Genomic DNA, 19,288 nt, shown 5'->3' with positions numbered 1-19,288 from the left:
CTTTTTCGTTAGAATCCTTTGAATTTATTAAATCTTTTAGTCGTATTCTTATAAGCTTTAGACTATCTTTATCTTACTTCGATTTTTAACTTGAACTTTTACCGCTACTTTTATCGAAAACACTTGCTTCGGAAATGCTTTTTAAAATAAACACCGGTCTTAAGATCTATACTATTCTTTTTCTTTTTGCTTTTTTTGCTTTTTTACTAAGCCTTGCGCTAGTTATAATCGACCTTGCTATCTTTTACGCTTTTATAACTATTCGTATGCTATTATTAAGCGCTTTAAGAGCTCTTTGCTTTAATAGTGTTAATATCATCGACTTCATCGAGAAGTACGAAGAAATTTATAATGACTTTAATATTTTTAAAAATGATCGGTTTATTAAATTCCTTCGTTATTGCAATAACTTTCGCAAAAAAGTTATTAAAAGCTTGCTCGAATAGAAAGCTAAGAAAGATTAAGCTGCTTTCGTTAAAGCTTTAAAAGCCGAGTTTTATAAAAACGATATTTAGCAGATTAAAGACTTAATCGCTTTCTTGCGAGAATTTGCTATACAAGAACGAAATGTTAATGACTTAAAAAACTACTATCGTACTTTCTCTCGAGTCTTCGAAAGGCTTACTTCAATGCACCTTTTAAGCAAGACCGAATAAAGCCGTTTATTCTTTTTCGAATTGCTCGTCGGAATCCGAAACAAAACGATTAAGCATTATAAAATCGACGAACTCGATTTAAACTCTTATGCTACTTTCGATAACTTCGCTGCATTCGCTCTTAAGATCGATTAAAGTGCTAAGACTATCGAAGCTATAAATCGAGAAAAGTCTCTTTCAGTTAACTTTATTAAAAATATTCGGACTTTAGTTAAAGAATACATCGAGTTAGCTAGCGTTCTTAAGTCTATTAAAAAAGCCTTAATAGTAATGCCGTTTACTCGTAAACCACGGTTCACGAGTAAAAAAAAAGAAATTGATAAAATAAGTTTTATAATTAAGAAGTTTTTTAACTTGCAGATTAATGCGATTTATAATCGAATTGATTACTTCGAAGATTAAGTCGCTAACTTAACTTCTCGACGCTTTATTTAATCTTAACTTTAAGTTCGATTCGAAAATCGCGACGAAGCTTTTATTAAGTATACCGTTTAAGATGCTCGAAGTAAAGTCAGCTTCGAAAGTAAAGTTTAAATTGCTATTATCAGTTACGAATTACAAAGACGAAAAAGAAGAAAAAGTAAAAGATACGAAAGCTAGATGCAAGATTATAGCTTTTATAAGAACTTCGAAGACACAACTTAAGCTCTTTATTAATACCGGGATAAATATAAAGCTTTTAAAGATATAATTAATAAAAGATGTATTTATATTAATGATTATAGACGCTTTTACTTAAGACTTAAAAGGATCGGTGCTCTTATTATTTAAAAGAAGCAAAGAAAGACTTAGTTCAAATCTATCGTGCTAAACGTTCGTAAAACGGAATACGACAACATTTTAAAAAATCGGCTTACTAGCGGACCTAAGACTTATAAACACTTACTCTTTTATCAACAACCAATTTAATAATTAACTTAGTATTAGCCCGATTAAAATACTTAATAATTAACTAACTAGCTAAAAGAGCTTACTATTATTTTTAAAAGACTAATCGATATTAAAAATATTAATGCTATAAAATAGATTAACACGCTTAGCTATTTATTTAACATAAAAGTTGCTTCGGTCGAAATCAACGCCGCTGCAAAAGATAAAGCTAAGAAGCTTTTCCCGCTTTTAAAAAGATCTAAGCTTATTAAGATTAAAAAGAATATCCGATAATAAAAAGAAAAGAACTACGGCACTTTTAAAGCTCGTGCTTTTTAAGAATCGAATACTATTATAAAAATAAACTCGAAAGATAAGCTATTCGATAATGTAATTAAAAAAGAGTCTTTTAAACTTTTTAAACCAATTAAAGCCGACGAAGCTATAAAAGATATAAAAAAAGAAGTTAAGATTACTTAGCGAGTGCTAAGAGAAAAGAAGAAAAGGACTTACAAACGAAAGAAATTCATTAACTTTTACGTTATTACTAAAGCTTAAGAAAAAGCAATAGCGGCGATTATAAAATCGAGAATCGAAGTTTAAATTAAAGACTTGTTCGGATTTAGCTTTCGCTTTAATAAGCTATTAAGCTATCATATTCTAATAATCCTCGATGCTAAAGAAAACGTAAAAGTCTTTTAAAGTAAGCTTATTCTTGTAAACGCTTTAACTATTAAACGTTTAAGTCGGAATAAAAAAAGCAAGCTAAACCTTTTAGCGACGTAAATCCGCAAACAACTTATCGCTCGCAACTACCTCGAAGTAGCGATAAAGACTTTAAAAGTTTTTATTAATATCGACGGTATAGTTAAGAGCAGATCCTTTCTCGATAATAGATTTAAAGTTAATATTATAAACAAAGAAGTAGCTAAGATAACTAAACTACTTATTATAACGGATCGAGCTTTAATCTATATTACCGTATCTAAAGATCTTTATAACTTCGATAAGTAGATAAACGACGTCGAAGTTACTATCAGCGAAATCATTAACTACGCCGATTTCTTTATTATTAATAATAGCAATTACGAAATCATCTTAAGCATGCTTTTCTTCTTAAAATCTTAATTCTCTTTTTCTTACCTCGATAATAGCACGATAAAAGCTTCTTTTTAAAACTACGATCGATCTACTTAAGGCTAGATTATTATTATAAAAGACAAGTCGGATTTAATCGAAGACTCGAGAAACTAATCGTTAATATACAAGCTAAGATAAATGCTAAGTTAAAAAAAAGCTTAAAAAGAAATTCCGCCCGTAAACTATAGTTCACGAGTAGATCGGCATAAAAACAATAAAATTATAAAAAAACAATTTAAATTAACATTAAGCAAAGCTTATTAAAATTAAAAACATTAAAAATATTTGCAATCAAACTCGATAAATCAGAAAATTTCATATTTATTATCGATAACGACAAGGACTTTTTAAGAAAGAATATAATAAAAGTTAATACGATATATAAGAGAAAAGCGGAAAAAGTTAGACCGGTAGATTTAAGAGTATCAGATAAAAAGATACTTAAAAGAATCGACGATTAGTTTAAGCAAGATAAAAAAGCGAGACCTTTTAAGCTTAAAAGACTTTTTTTAAAATACTTTACTAACAGGTTTTTAAACTTAAAAGTTAAATCAAGATTAACGAAAAAACGATTTAAAGCATTTACGATTAGTTCTTAAATCATTTCGAAAAAAAGAAAGCTGCTTTACTAATGCTTTTTAAATCGAAAGGAAGCGATAGCTTAAGATTTTACTTATCTTAGCCAAGTCTGAAAAAAAGTCATGCTACTTTAAAAGATCAAAATAGTGCTTTACGAAGCTTAACAAAAAAAGACGTTTACGATACCGAAAGCTTTATAAGAAATAGTTATCTTTATATTAAAAGAACGATTAAAGCAAAAGGTCTTCGAACTATGCTAAAGTCTTTATCGGAATAAGTAATTTATTATAATAAAAAAAGAAAAAAAGAAATATAAGCTAATCACTACTGTAATTAAAATGAATCGTATAACGATTAAAAACGCTAATATTGCTTCGAACGTAGACTAGTTTTCGAACGAATTTGCTAGTTTTACGATAGCTATACTTTTAAACTTTTTTTTTAAATACAATTAATTCTTTTTCGACGTTGAATTTAAAGATATAACAGCTATTTAAACGCTTATCGGACTGCTTCGGATGACTCGGATACTTATAAAAGCTATTAATTCGATCGTTTAATTCGTTAAAGTCATTTATAAGATCTTTATAAACTGCATTTTTAACGTTTGCTTGCTTTATATAAATAATATAAAAGTTAAAAGATCGCGATCTTTTTATAATTACGAAAAAGTTTTGCTCGGAATTCGACGATTTGTCTTAAAACATATTTAAAACATTAATAAAGTGCTCGTAAAGTTTAAAAGAGCTAAGACGATCGTCGGAATTAAGTTTTAATACTACATGCTTAGCTTTAATATCGTTAGATTCGTTACAAATAACGAAAGACGCTATTTTTAAATCGTTAAAATTAAAAAGATATTAAAATAAATTAAGTGCGAAAATGTATCGGAAGCTCGAGCTTTTATTAAGATCGTAATTTATTATAAAATCTAAATCAAAAACTTTTTTACAATTGCTGCTTTAATTTACGCGACGATAAAAAAAGAAGTCGAATTCAAATAGTTAAAGCTTTAGCAAGAAGCGATAAAGCTGCTTAAGAAAGCTTTGCTCTTTGCTTTCGCTTTTATTAAAATCGATTATAATAAAAACGAAAAGAAAATTTACTTAACGGTAGACGCTAATCTTAAAAGATAAAGAGCAGTATTATAACAAAAAGACGCTAACAAAAAGCGATATCTTATTAAGTTCGAAAGTAGTTTTTAAAACTTTGCGAAAAGCAAGTACGACGCGATTAAGCGAGAATGCCGTAATGCTTTAAAAGCTATAAAAAAGATAAAAAGCGAACTATACGAAGTTCACTTCATTTTAAAAATCGACGCTAAAGTATTAGTTAATCAACTTAACGGATCAGCGAGCGATTTGTTTAAAGCTCTCGTTACGAATTAGATTGCGTAAATAAAATTAATAGATTTTAAAGTCAAGTATATCTTTAAGATTAAAAACACAATAGCGGACGGTCTTTTTAAAAAAAGAAAAGAGCATTTTTCAAACATTAAGAAAAGAAAGGAAAAAAATATTAACGATTAAGTTATTAACGAGCTAAGCATTGTTTTAATATTCTTAATTAAACGACTCGTGAACTATAATTCACGAGCTAAAAAAAGAATTTTAAAGCACGATTACTCGCTCGACTTCGAGCTTATTGCTTAATTCTTTACTACTTTTAAACGCTTTCTTTCGATTAAGACTTACGACTTTCAAAAATTCAAGAACAAAGCACTTAATTACTTAATTAAAAATAGTTACTTTTATAAGCGAGCAGATAATTCTTACCCGATTAAGCTAGTTATCGACGGAATTTAAAAACGTTATATTACTATTTCTAACGCTTATCGAGAATCTAAACATAAAAGAGCTAAATCAACTTATTACCGCACGTTAAAACTCTTCTTTTAAAATAAATGTTACGAAGATTGCAAAGCCTTCGTTCAAAGCTATAAGCTTTATTAAAAGCGTAAAGCTAAACGAACAGAAAACCTTTTATACCCGACTTAACTTACTTAAATATAATTAAAAGTCAGCTTAAACGTATCACGAGTACCTACTACTAACAAAAGGATAACCTGCTTCGTACTAGCTAAAGAAGATCTGTTTAAATAGCTAGAAAAGCGACTACTTCGATTAGCTAACGCTAAATCTATTGCTAAATTCTTTTAAAAAGATATCGTTTGCTATTACGGACTATTCGAAAGACTTATTATCGATAAAAGACTCGAAAACAAAGCAATTATTAAAGCTTTCGCTATTAAGTACGAGATTAAAAAAGTCTAAATCTCGAGCTATAATTTAAAAGCAAATGGAATGATCGAGAAAAGATATAAAGACATCTTAAATAGCTTATCGAAAGTCATAAACGAAAGATTCAAAGATTAAGTTCGCAAATTTAATAAAATGCTCTTTGCAATTCGGACTTCGATATACGCATTTATTAAAGTTACTTTTTTTTTTTTAAACTACGAACGAAAAGCTAAGCTACTTTTAAAATCACGATAGCTAGTCTAAAGGTTATTGCTATAACAAAAAGTTCGATTTCGCGCTAACTTATTTGCTATAAAGTTTAAATAATTAAAACTTTAAAACGAAAATATCGACGAGATTATCTTAAAAAAGAAACGCTATCGACTTATTATTAAAGCTACTTAAGAACGAGTTAAAGTCTTAAAGTCGGAACTTATTAAAGAAAAAGACTTAGTATTATTTTACGACGTTAAACGTAGCATCGATATATCTGCGGACATTAAGCTAGATTATAAATAGCTAAGATTTTATATCGTTTTTAAAGCTTACGATAAAAGATATTACAAACTCTAAAAAACCGATAAGATTAAGCTTAAAAGCACTTTTGCAGCTAACCGCTTTAAACGATTTTACCGCCGCGATCAAACTTTTTTTCCTTTTAATAAAGACGACGAAAAAAAAAAAAAAGAAGATTCGGATTCTTCGAACAACTTAAACCTTAGCGAATACGAGCCTTCCGACGACGGCAAAAGTGAATCACTTAACTTAAAAGTGACTTTTAAACTCAAGTCTATCAACTTTTAAATTATTTTTTTAATATTTTCGAAAAAATAAAAACTAGCTTATAAAATTGTTTCTTAATTTGTTTTCTTTTACTTTGTTTTTTTTATTTTCGTATCTTCTTTTTGTTTTACACTTATTTTATAAAAAGACGTGCTTTTAATGATCATTCTTTTTGTTTTAACGAAGAAAAGTATTTCTTACGTTTATTCTTTTACTTTTAAACCTGCTTTTTATTATATTCTTTGTTTTTTTTTTATTCTTTTCACTTTACTAGCTATTCACTTATTTTATACAAATTGTTTTTATTATTTAATTGTTTTTCACTTGTTTAAGCTTACATAGCTATTTCTTATTTCTTATTTAAGATTGTTCTTTTTGTTTTAAACGTGTTCAACTACGTATATTCGAAGGTGAACTGCTGTTAAAAAGAATAAGTTCTTTTTATAAATATACTTATATAAGAAAGCTCTTTTTTCTTTCTTCTTAATATTTTCTCTTTTTATACAACAATAACTATAACAATACTACTACTACTCTTTCTTTACAACTACATAATACTATATTAATACTAACGACTTTAATTATTACTTAATTAATTATTATTACTATCAGCTTTATTCCGCTATCTTATGTTTAGCTCGTGAACCGTAGTTCACAAGTCAAATATGCTTTTTAAGTTAGCCGCCGCTAAAAGAAAAGCTTTTATTCGTAATGCACTTTTTAACTTATTAATAAGCGAAAAGCAAGTTGTTTTAGCTCGACAATCAAGTTTCGAGCTAAAGTTTAAAAGACGAGTTATTAAGACTTTCGATAAGTTCTTTTAAACTTACCGTTAAATAAGTAATTTTAATCAATTAGTTATGCTTAAAGTAGCAACTTCCGATCTTAATAATAGATTAAGTAAAGAAAACGACTTGATCTTGTAATACGATTAATTCTTGCGAGCCGAATGCGTAAGAAAGAATATAGACGCCGAAGACCTCTTTTTAGCTTACGACTAGTTTATTACTAGAGTTACCGCTATTTATTCTTTACGCAACAAGAATGCCGAAAGATACAAACGAATCAAGAGAGCTTTCGACGGCGCTAAAAGCTAATTGCTATACGACGACTACTTTAAAGCTATATATACCTTAGTCCGTAGCGCTCGTTAATTAAGCGTTATCTTAAAGAATTGCATTCTTAACGCTTACGCTATCCAAGTTATTAATTACTATATTATTACTTACGTCGCTTTTTAAAAGATTATAGCTAATATAGCTCGAAGACGCAAGTTTATTAAGCTTAATGTTATAATAATCAATTTTATTTATTAAATCGTAGAAGACAAGAATAATACTAAGTAGAAAGATAAGATCGCTATTCTTAATAAAGGACTTTTAAAAAAGCTAAGACTAGAAGTCTTATTATATAGCTTATTGATTTTAATTCTCGATAATATTAAAAGCAAATACGACGAGCTTAAAGAACGTATAGAATTCGCCGACGAGAATCAGACTTAAAATTTCGTTTTGCAAAAAAAGCTCGGATTTAAAACTTTACTCGTAAACTATAGTTTACGAGTAAAAAATGACTTAGCAACCGAAGCGAGATTAAGTCAACTTTTTGCGCTTAAAACTCTTTTGCTTAAATCATTCGTTACGCGCTTTTCGCTATTATTAGCTTTGTTTTAAAGATCGACGTTATCTTTTGCTAATAAAGCCTTGAACGCTAAACTAATTGCTTTAATCATGTCTATTTTACGCAAGTCTATCGACGCGAGCTCTTTTGCAGCTTTTAAACTAAAAGTGCAACGCGACTCTTTCGAGAACTAGCTGTTATTAATATTATTTGTTAAAAAAAGAAACAGCTTCGAATACGAAATAGCTAAAACTATATCGAACCGCTACTTAAGATTCGTCGAGATTAAAGACTTTATAAGTATAAACGTAACTTTTATCAACTTTTGCTAAGACTTTTATTAATTAGCTTTCGACCGCTTAAATTTAAACGAAAATATCGATAATGCTTTTTAAGTTGCTACGGAATCTATTAAAAAAGCTATTAACTAGATCCGCAAGCTTTTAAAAAACGAATTTTCTAATAACGCAATCTTACGACTTTTCGACCGTCGTAGCTAAGTAAAAGTAAGTAAAGAAAAAAGTAAAGTAATGAATTACTTCTTGCTATCTAAGATCTTTAATTTAAGCTTTAACGACGACGATTGCGATTATATAAAAGTCTTTTAAAAGATAAAGAACGTATTAGAATTTAAAAATAAATTCAAAAAACTTTTTAACTTAAACGTTTAAACGAAGCTTCGCTTTAACCGCAAAGTCTTATTGTCCGCTACCGACTTATTAAAAAGAGTCTTTTGCGAAGTCTATACCTTCGAATACGCTAAATACTTTAAGCTAGCTACGAAAGGCTTTATAACAACGGTGATCCGTTTTAACTTGTATCGATTTATCGAAGCTTTTTAAACTAACGCTTTTAACAACTTTATACTTTACCCGAGCAATTAATCGATGTTCGTTATTAAAACTAAAAGCAATACGCTAATTAAAAGAATATCTAGCTTAAGCTTTTTTAAGTTTAAAGCTAAGCCGATATCTCTTAACAAGCTAAACTAAAACATTAGCTTGATAAGCACCGCTTAAAAGAATAGCTTTTTCAATATTATAAATGCAAATAACTATACGAAAGTTTAACTTATATTAAAAGCTTCTTTTTTAAATAATAAACACAGCAACTAGACTTTTTTTATTATTATAAACAAAGAGATCTAAATGTACTTTTACTACTTTCGGACTAGTAACTTAAAAAGAGCTCCGACTAATGCACTTTCTAATATAATGTACTTTTTAACTTAGCAAGTCCTCCGAAGCTATTATAAGCTGTACTTTGCCGCTTTGCTTAATCGCCGAAACGGAAACTATAAGCTTATCGCTTACCCGGAACCTTTTCAGCTCTTTAGATGCAATAATAATGCTCGAGTGATTGCGATTAAACACGACGCTAATATTAAACGACTCGTAAACCGTAGTTCACGAATAAAAGACAGAGTTTTAAACTATCACTTAATGCTTTACAGCGTAAAGAATTAAATCGAAAGCTTAAGTATTTAGCTTAATAGCTATACTTACGATACTACTTTTAAAAAGACCGTTAGATAAAAAGCTTTTAAACTTAAGTCGAAGACTTTAGATGCTTTTAAAAACATTGCGCTACGCTAACCTTTCGCTATAATCAATAATCTCGCTACTTTTATATCCGTCATCACGAAACAAAGTGTTTTTTTAAATATAAACGCTTTTTAAAATTCTTTTTACGAATAAGCTATCTTTTCTAACAACTACACTGCTTTGCTAAACGATAACACTTTAAAAAATAAAATCAGCTTTATAAAACACGCTTGTATTATCGTTTTAAAACGCATGCCGCTAACCTTTCGATAAAAAGTTATTAATAAATCAAGCTAGCCTTTCGCCGCTATAATCTAACTAGATTACGTCAGTTTCGTATTAAAAGCTTTGATCAGAAGAATAGATTAAAACGAATCTCGAGTAATAAAAGAATTAATTGCTATTTTTATTATATCCCGGATTTAATTTTAAAAACACTTTATCAAGCATAAAAAAAAGTTGTTTTTAATATTTAAAAAAAGATTTGTTATTATAATAAATGCGGAAGCTAAGACTTACGAAGCTAAGTCCTTTTTTAAAGGCAAAAGCCGCTGAGCTAACGACCTTATAAACGCCGACAAGTTAAAAGATTTTAAAAAGAGCTTGCGACCGATTAAGTTGTCTTTTAACGACTTCGATTTAAGTGTAAAGATCAATCTAAAAAGTGCGAAATCCACTCGTGAACTATAATTCACGAGCTAAATCGACGATCTTAAAGCATCATCTTCTTAGCTGGAATCTTTAAACTGCGCATTCGATAAAGCTATAAAAGCTTTAACTGACTTGCTTAAAAACGAAGACGACTTAACTAATAGCTTTAGACTTTATTCTAGCTTCGCTAACTTTTCGTCGGCCAAGTTTATACTTATTAACGACGCTACTAACAAGCGCAAAAACAACACGCGCTCTCTTATCTTTAAAGATGCTACTATTAGTACGTTATCGTCTAATGTTAGCTTTGCTAAAAGAAAAAGACTTTCTTAGCTTAAAGAAAACGAAAGAATTAAAGACGTAAGCACGGAAAGAGACTATAAAGAAGCTGCCGAAACGTAGTTTAAATGTTTAAAGTTTAAAGACAAAATACCCCTCCTTCCTTTTGTATACTAGATTTTTTCTTTTTATTATACCCCCTTTTTTTCTTCTTGCTTGATAATAAGCGAAAGCGCCTACTTATTCTATAAAAGGACGGATATAAACACTCTGCTTAATAAGGTACCTGCTATAGCCACTAAAGCTACACTAAACGGACCCATCTTCTATAAGAGGGCACACATCTCTTAGCTAGAACAATCAACGAGCTTTCCACCCACCTTTTCTGACATCTCTTTTGTAAGACCATAAGGTCCAGTCTCAAAGCCAGGCTTCTATACAGCACATCTTTTTGGGTGCTTCTACAATACGCTAATAATAGCTGATAAAGAGTTTAATAACTTAGAAAAGCAAGAGCTTAAGAAAACTGATTTCAACGTTAAGCTAAAAGAAACGCTTATAATAGAAAACGAAGTGACATTTAATAAAAAAACATTAAAAAAGTTCGCTAATAGCTCGATTCTACTTAAGCAAAAAGATTAAAAGAAGAAGCTAAAGCTAGTTACCGAAAATAAAGACAACTACTTAAAGCAGCGAACACGTGCAGCTTACATTGCAAGCTTGTATTAGCTCGAAGCTATTTTCGACTTATCTACCGCCGCGCAGATTTAGCAAAAAGACTTTACTTTAAACGACATTACCTTCTTAAACAAAAGAATTGCATAAATAATAGAAAACCAGCAACGAAGTTTACTATACTTTAATATCGACTTACGTTTAACGAAGCTATTCGTATTCGTAAACGAAAGCTTTGCTAACAACAAAGACTGCAGCTTATAAATTGGTTTCTTAATTATCTTAGCAACCGAAAAGAAGTTTAACAGCTCCTTCTTTATCTAAAAGAACCTTATCGCTGCTAATTCGATAAAATGCAAGCGAGTGATACGCTCCGTACTTGCATCGGAAATCTATAGCATAGTCTCCGGTATAGATATTGCTATTTGCGTAACTACCACCTTTAAAATGATTACTAACAAGCTAGAAATCCTCGAGGTTCTTATAATCGTCTGTATCGACTTATATTCCTTTTACGAATGCTTTATCAAGCTCGGAACTACTAAAGAGAAGCGCTTAATAATCGACATTATAGCCTTTAAACAATCATACGAGCGCCGAAAGCTTGCAGAAGTCAGATAGATTAAAAGAAAAGATAATTTAGCCGACTCTATAACGAAAATCAACTTAAATAAGTCGTTAGCGACCTTTATTAATACGAACAAGGCCAACGTACGTGTCGAAGGGTAGGTGGAGAAAGCATAAAAAAGTCAGGCCGAAAACAAAAGGAACAATGATATAAGATTTTTTTTAACCGACAACGTTAGGAATAAGGGAGCTATTTTTACTTGTATTACAATTGCAATTGCAACTATTGCAATTGCAAAGAGAAAATTGCGAGTGTAGGAATGAAGGGATCGGAGTTAAAGACTCTATCGAGGATAAGGGTGGCCCGTGCACCTTTGCTATAGCAACTACATAATGGCCCGTGCACCCTTGGCATAGCAACCACCCACATGTAACTGCACCTCGCAGCTAGAATAGCTTCCTCCCTCCCTCAGACTTAACAACACCACGAATGCAACCACATTCGTATCAAGTCTCACGTGTGCACCTTATTGTGTAACCAACATAATGTTATATAAGCGTTGCGATTGCAACGAAAGATAACGAAAGTGTTATGATATGATTGCGGTAAGTAAAGGAGTAGTGCAGTAAGTGTAAGTAGTATACTTCGAAAGAAAAGGGAAAGGTCGAGTTTAGATGTGAAGTAAGGTTTATCGAATCTGTGTAAAGGAGCTGATTCGAAAGTGAGTAGAAAGGGTAAGCGGGGAACTGCTGGCTTTAGTTGCTTAAAGAACAGTTTTGATAATAAGAAGTAGCGTTAAGTCTTCTTTCGAAGTTATCTGCTGCTCTTTCTTCTCGTGCGTGATTAACGCAAAACTAGTTCTTCTTTTAAAATTGTTTAATTCTTAAGCTACTTAGTTGTTATTAATTGTCAGTAACTTTTAGCTTAAATTCAAGGTTAGCGGCAGATGCTTTAGACTTAATTTGATTCTTTTGGAACCTTGCGAATCTGTAGTTATTACTAACTATTGATTAGTGTTAGTAAGTCACAAGGAAGAGTAAGTGATTAATCAGTCGTGTTGTTATTGTATTTATTAATGATTCTTTTACTCTGTACAAAGTGGGTTGCCCTTTAAGAGGGCAGGAGCCACGGCAGCACGTGCCTCCTTACGTGTTATACTCTTCACGTATCCACCGTGCCAGTAGTCCGACATATACCGTGGTAATTGCAATAAGAAAATTAAGGTTTCTTTTAGTACTCTCCCCCCCCATAAATAAATGTCGAAAGTATAATTTCGCAAGGAATCTTACCAGGGCTTAAACCAATCAACTTATAAAGATTCAGCTTTAAAAAGTATCTTTGAGCCAGTATTTAGCCTATACAGTGGAGTTGACAGGGCTTTGAGCCATTAAGAAACCACCGCTCTATGAGTTATAGGCCTAAACTGGGTCCGACATTTATTCATAAGGGGGGAGAGTACTGAAAAATGGATTATGAATCTTAATTGATTTTTCTAACCAAGAATATGCTTCATTGAAAGAATGTATAAGATTTATCAAATAAGTTAAGAGGGGGCTGTAGATCTCGAAAGTTAAGGCTCCGAAGAAGCTGTGCATCTCGGAAGTTGAGGCTCCGAGATGAAAGTAGTCCAGGGTATTTACCTCGCGTAGCTCGGTAGATATTAAAGGGGTAATCACCAGGGTAAGTAATCAATCGATCTCCACTGCTATTCTACTCTCTTAACTCGTAGTCTAATGATCCGTAGGTCAATGACTCGTAGTTCAATGAGTAAGGAACCGACAGGCATTATTATATTGCTACTTAAGAGTACGCTTTAGAGTAAGAAAGAAAGACGAAGAAGAGAAAAGGAGAATTAGGTACAAGAAAATAAGTCTTATAAGCAAGCATGCCAAAACCCAAAGGTCACGAGGTAACGTGTAACCCATACCCGTGTCCCAGGCCTCGTGATCTGCCTTACGAAGTAGCGCCGCTACTATCGTAACAGTGTTCTTTGCCATTGTAGTCTTTTAATCTTATACAATTCCTTTAACATATCGCTTGGTATATATATAAGGGTTTTTCGAAAAGAAAAGGTTATCCATTGCAGTAAAAGCAGTCTAAGCGGAAATAAAAGTCGAATTGCAGCGATAGCAATTCGAGGAAAGTCTAGCTTTCTTTAAGATTACCTATCCATAGAGCCTGAGGTCTGCCAGTAACGTAACAGCGAGCTAAAAGACGGCCGACTTACAACTGCAATTGCGCAGACGCAATTCTTCGAAGGAAAAGATACCTAGTATTACAGTCCGAGCAAAGGGCTCTGCTGAAAGGGTTGGATTACTCAGCCGAGGTCACATGACATCCTGCCTGAAAGGATGCATATACCTTCGGCCTTGTATTATAGTTCTTTCCTCTCCGCGTCTTTCTTTCATACTACGTAGCGTACGTCTGATAGCTACTGTAATACTGCTCTTACTAGCCGTAATACTATTAAAATGAGGTTCTTTAAAATTCCGTGCCTAGCGATCACGTATTGCCTAGGTGGATTAGAAACAATAGCCGTGGATCGACGAAGGTTACGATGATTAACCGCTGTACCTTTGTAGGAGTGCCAGCAAGGATTGATGTTGATCGGTACTACTAATCATTTCGAAAGAGAAACCCTGCTTGATGCCGAATACCCGTCGGAAACATCTTGTTCAAGAGGCAATCATCGACTCAGCCCGGGAGACCATAGCGCGCGCGTGATGCTTGTTACGTTTACAATGACAGGGAAACACTACCGTATTCGAGGTTTCGATAATGCTCCGTTGGTATTCAGACTGATCTCTAGCCTCCTAACTCCTGAACTCCAGGGGATTCGTAAAGAAATGTAGCCTATCTGGGATACGTGACCGAGTCAAGCCTGCAGAGCTGACAATGCTTTAGTAGCGGAAATGGTTCTTCAGTACCCTCAAAACAATTGCCGTTAGCAGAGATGCTCACAGAGTATCGTGTTGTATTCGCCTAACGTTACGTGGCACCTACGTACCCTGCCAATGCTGCCGGGCTCATTCCAAGAGAAAATAACTTTAAATCCTGATATATATTTATCGATACACAGCTACCGGTAATACAGTACAGTAAGAAAAAAAGACTTTCTGCAGTCTCAGCACCCGTGAAACGCAGGATCCGCAGGGCAAAAACCTTTCGGCTGTTCATCTTTAGATTAGGTTAACCTTGTATTGAGTTCAGCTCTTGGCTAGGGTATGAAATGTTTTAACTTTTCAGATCGAGAACCTACTTACCGGTATCTCAACCTACCACGGTACAGGCCTAAGTATTACCCCTCGAGGGTGCCTTAAAAGTTTAGTTTCCACTTTAAACCCCCTGTTTTCCCTACCCTCGAGGGGTAATACTTACGCCTGCGACGTAGTACAAGCGTGTGCTGCGTCAAGCCCGCAGATCCATCCCGTATTCGGGCTGAGTACTCTGATATAAGACGAGGAAAACTGCTTGAAATGCTAAATACGAATGGAGCTATCGTAGCAGGTGAATGGAGTGTCTATGTACCCGTCGGGCAATGCGTCATGTTCAGAAGGACGATACAATATTTGAGTGCTAAAAAGTCAGATGCTAGGTTAAAGAGAAAAAGATTATGTATAGATTCCAGCATATAAAAAAGACTTTCATTATTAACGCTAAGTCAGTAATAACATCTTCTTTGAAAACTTACACCTTAAGGATTCTGGAATAAGAGTTCGCTGATGGTATTCTCTATAAGCGTAAACGGAACGTATGAGTAAGAATAGCCGACAGCTTGCCTTATCGGCACACGGCTAAGTCAGGCCCTTGGTAATTCTAATTGCACGCCTAACGTAGGCCTGATCCTATAAGTAGATGTATAATGACTCGCCAGACTCATTTTTCGTTAATAATGGGACTTGATGTCGCAGCTTTAGAGGCGCGGTATTAACCTCAAAACTGTATTTCCCTAGCAAGTCCCCGAATTTCCGGTCTTCTAGGGGTATAGGACGAACTTAAATTTGACTTACTAGTACGTAGTACGTAGCTATAGCAGATTATTGCCTCGTATCCCCCTCCCGGAGCTCGAGCTCCCGCGATATATTCTATACAAGCTCCTTGCAATACGAATTAAGCACGGAGAGTTCACTTGATGCTATACTAGGTTATTTACGAAACTAACCTGACATATGTATGCGGCAAACGTAGGGCCCTTATGCCTCTCGCCTTTTATCGTTTTACACGGCGGCGGTTTTTCTCTTAGCTAACGGGAATTCGATTGAGGATCCTATCAAGCATTATCCTGGAGGTCTACGAATTCTTTGAAGCTTTCTTTAGCAAACCGGCTAACTTTCAAGCCTTCTCAACCATTCAGGGGTTCTACTTCAAGTATTGTACTTGCTGACAGTGCCGCTTTAGCTGCTTACTGATATTGCCTTTATAAGGAGGACGAGGCACGCCTCGCCTTAGAAAAGCTATAGAAGCTAGCAAACGCGATAGACTAAGGACCTTTTAAGGCAGCATAATGTCTTTCCAAGGAAACTTGTTTTGATATCATCATATAATATAAATAGATTGTTCTTAGAGTTTGGTTTTGTTTTTAATTATAATTGCAAACACTTTCTTTTTCTTTTTCTTTTCTCTTCTAAGCAGTTTCATATCCACCTACGGTTAACCCCGGTCCGGCCTTGATATTAGTTGTCTTGCGACTCTAATTCAGCTATGCTTCTATGATAGCTACGGTAATCTGCACTTGCTTTACTTTCTTTTTCATTTTTTTTTTTCTTTTAATAAGAGAGTCTTTCCTTATTATGATTCATTTATCTATAAGAAAAGGACGTAGATGATAATAGCTCTTTCTGCACTATCTTAAACAGATTTTTAAAGCTTTCTTTTATATAATTCTTTAGCTTAGCACGCCGTTATACTTTATAAGAGGTCCTAGGGCAGCAGGCTTCGCCTGCTACCCGCCTGACGGTAATAATTATAACAACAACATGAATCACCTTGTATCCAGTTACAAACTAGCGATTCAGACATTCAAACCAGCACTAAGGAGTGATTAAATAGCAGTTCATACGGGATAAAGGTTAGTTGAAACTGGATTGCAACTAGAATTTACTTGAAGAAATGGCTCAAGCGTGCCAAGAATATCCCTTCATCATGATAGACTGACTCGTAGAAACAAAGCGGTCTACCGGTATTGCCTAGGTATTTGAGACGTTTGTCTCGCATCTCCATTGCTTGTTTAGATTAGCTGCCAAGAGTGTATACGAATTCAAACCGTGAGGGTCTTCCGCAGCTTACCCATCTCGCAAGCTGGATTATGAATATATATAAAATAGATTTCCTCGATAAAAGGAATCATCAACACACATCACTTTCGTTACCATCATCAGCAGACATCTTCATCAGCACGCATCTTTATAGCACATCAGCTTCTATCTCGACTTCTATTTGAATCTTCTCCAGACTTCGAAATCCTTATCCCGCGAATATGCAGTTCTTCAACATCATCATCGCCGCTCTCGCGCCTTCACTCATCGCTGCACAATACGTGCCGAAGACTTACAACATGGAAGGAGTGTGTGGTGATAGTGGGGTTTGTGTGTACGAGCTTTCAGTCTTCAATCCAGAGGTTCAATGCCAGGGCAGAGCTGGGGAGTATGGTCCAAGAATTGCGTGCAGCCCGGCTGGCTCTTCCTGCACCTACGTCTGGAAGTGCTAGGCGCTCGCTCGCCGCTACTTCCGATTGCTAAGCAGTCAGGTATGTGCTCTTTAAGTGCGATACGTTAGATTCCGAGCTGATTATTTTCCAGGTTGAAGGGCTCGAGTCTGGATACTCTGGTCTACGTAGCAGAGCCTCGGCATACCCTGGACCTGAGTTTTGGAGCGTAGGGTTAGTTGGGGACGCCTGTGCTTTTTGGAACATAGGAGATGGTTTTATGCAGTGTGGATTCTTACCACTTTAAGGCGGTACGCGTACTAGAGATTAAATTGCATGTTTCGACTTCGCTGATCTTTCTTTGATTGTGTACGATTTAAAAGTCAACACAATATAAGATATATCGTGACAATTGGCAGCGCAATCTCTGACTTTGGATCACTAATCGTTACGCAAGATCATATTATGAGCGCTTATTCCCAAGATACTTTTCTAATCATGAAATAAAGCTGAGCTCGTAGAACTTTGAAGAAAGATCCATGTGCGTAATGGATTCGAAATGTAGATAGTTAATATCTTCGAGTCTCTGAAACAGTATATAAGGGAAGACATGTATGGTCATTCGTACTCGCATGCTCTGTGGTATGAATGTATTGCGATAAGCTGCAACGAGCAGAGCCTTTGCCGGACCACTCGGAAAAGTCTAGACATCCAGATATGTAGGTGCGCTCTGCCCGTGCTAAAAGAAAACACCTTTTTCCTGCGGAACTGAGCATATTTGTAAAGGATGGAGAAGCGGAGATGTTTTTCGTAATCTTCAGAAGTTATTCATCGATGTCATCACCAACTCAGCTATTCCGCGCTAGCATACCGACCAAAGTTCTATTACCAAAGATCATTGTTCCGTTACGCTCGTCAATTCCTTTTAATGCGTTATTTGCGGGGTGATGTGGTTCTACACCGGGCAATGACCTTCTTGGTATTTGGAGGTCAGGGCCTCGTGCTCTGTTCAACTGTCTTCTTGAGAGCAGGAAGGACTATGAGCCGCAGCTAGCTCCGAGGGTCTATTCCATCGTATCGTTTCTAAGTCAACTTCGCAGGTGATCTCAACGCCAGACTTACAGTTAGTATAAGGTTTACCAACAGCAATAGCCTTTTTAGTCATGCTGCCAAGAATCTTTAATTCGTATTAAGATGATAAGGTAGAAAAGTATAATACTACCGAAACTCAAGAAGGCGATAAAAAAAGATAACCAATTACGAAGAATTGAAAGCGCAGCTTGTGAGAAATGCGAATAGAAGGATGGAAGTGACAGTTTCCTATAAAAAGATATACTTCAGTCTGATTCTCTTTCCTTATATCTCCACATTCCCTTCGAAGGGCCAAGTTTCCCATTTGAGTATACGAGGTATCTCGGCATTGCCAACGTTCGAGAATACGAGCGTTTTCCCGTGGGCTGATTTTGGACTACTAAATGTCGTTTTTTAACTCATTCAATGAAATACCAATTCGGCATATCATTTGAACATGTTCGAACTTGCGTGCAGAGCCAGCACCAAGATGTTAGTAATGGCCGCTTTCCGGAAAGCAAGGCGCCAAGAGCTTACTCGTGCGGCCAGCATATTCAATTCCATGTATTGATATTTTTCAAAACTAAGAACAAAGATTGCGATCCGATAAATGGTTGGCCAGGCGTATATTTGGCTGGCCGTGCCAATACGAAAGGGCGAAGCAAGATTGGCAAAGTGTATCGCATCGCTCGGGTCAGGCGGACAGTCACTATCAAGCGCTATACTGATTCGGTAGTTCTCTTAGGAGTTGGGAAGCTTCAGCCAAAGTATTTATATTATTAGCATTATTAGTACCTAAGAGATACTAGCTGCCTTGTTCAAACTTTCGGCCATTTCTTCCAGTGGCTGCTGGTATTAAGATCGGCCAACGGCTCGAAGGAAAACTAAGAAGTTTCCTTATCTCTGGGCAGATCACGAAAGAAATCTGGACTGCTACGTGAGATTGACTTCATCTAACTCAACCTTTA

The 19,288-nt window shown here is 34.5% G+C and overlaps 1 protein-coding gene across 1 annotated transcript; it reads left to right on the top strand.

Annotated features, from left to right (window-relative positions):
• Nucleotides 1-17,081: 17,081 nt before the first annotated feature.
• Nucleotides 17,082-17,482, top strand: L3040_002186 (uncharacterized protein; the record flags this gene model as incomplete). Its single annotated transcript, XM_066157053.1, has 4 exons — nucleotides 17,082-17,168; nucleotides 17,221-17,248; nucleotides 17,345-17,351; nucleotides 17,404-17,482. 4 exons carry the CDS (start codon nucleotides 17,082-17,084, stop codon nucleotides 17,480-17,482), a joined length of 201 nt encoding a protein of 66 aa, XP_066013046.1.
• Between the last annotated feature and the right edge of the window lie 1,806 nt (nucleotides 17,483-19,288).

Source organism: Drepanopeziza brunnea (genome assembly GCF_022702325.1).
Source record: "Drepanopeziza brunnea f. sp. 'multigermtubi' strain 214-2 chromosome Unknown ctg2, whole genome shotgun sequence".
Lineage (NCBI taxonomy): Eukaryota > Fungi > Ascomycota > Leotiomycetes > Helotiales > Drepanopezizaceae > Drepanopeziza > Drepanopeziza brunnea.
The sequence above is the reverse complement of the archived record's forward strand: the minus strand, read 5'-3'. Positions and strand labels throughout refer to the sequence as shown.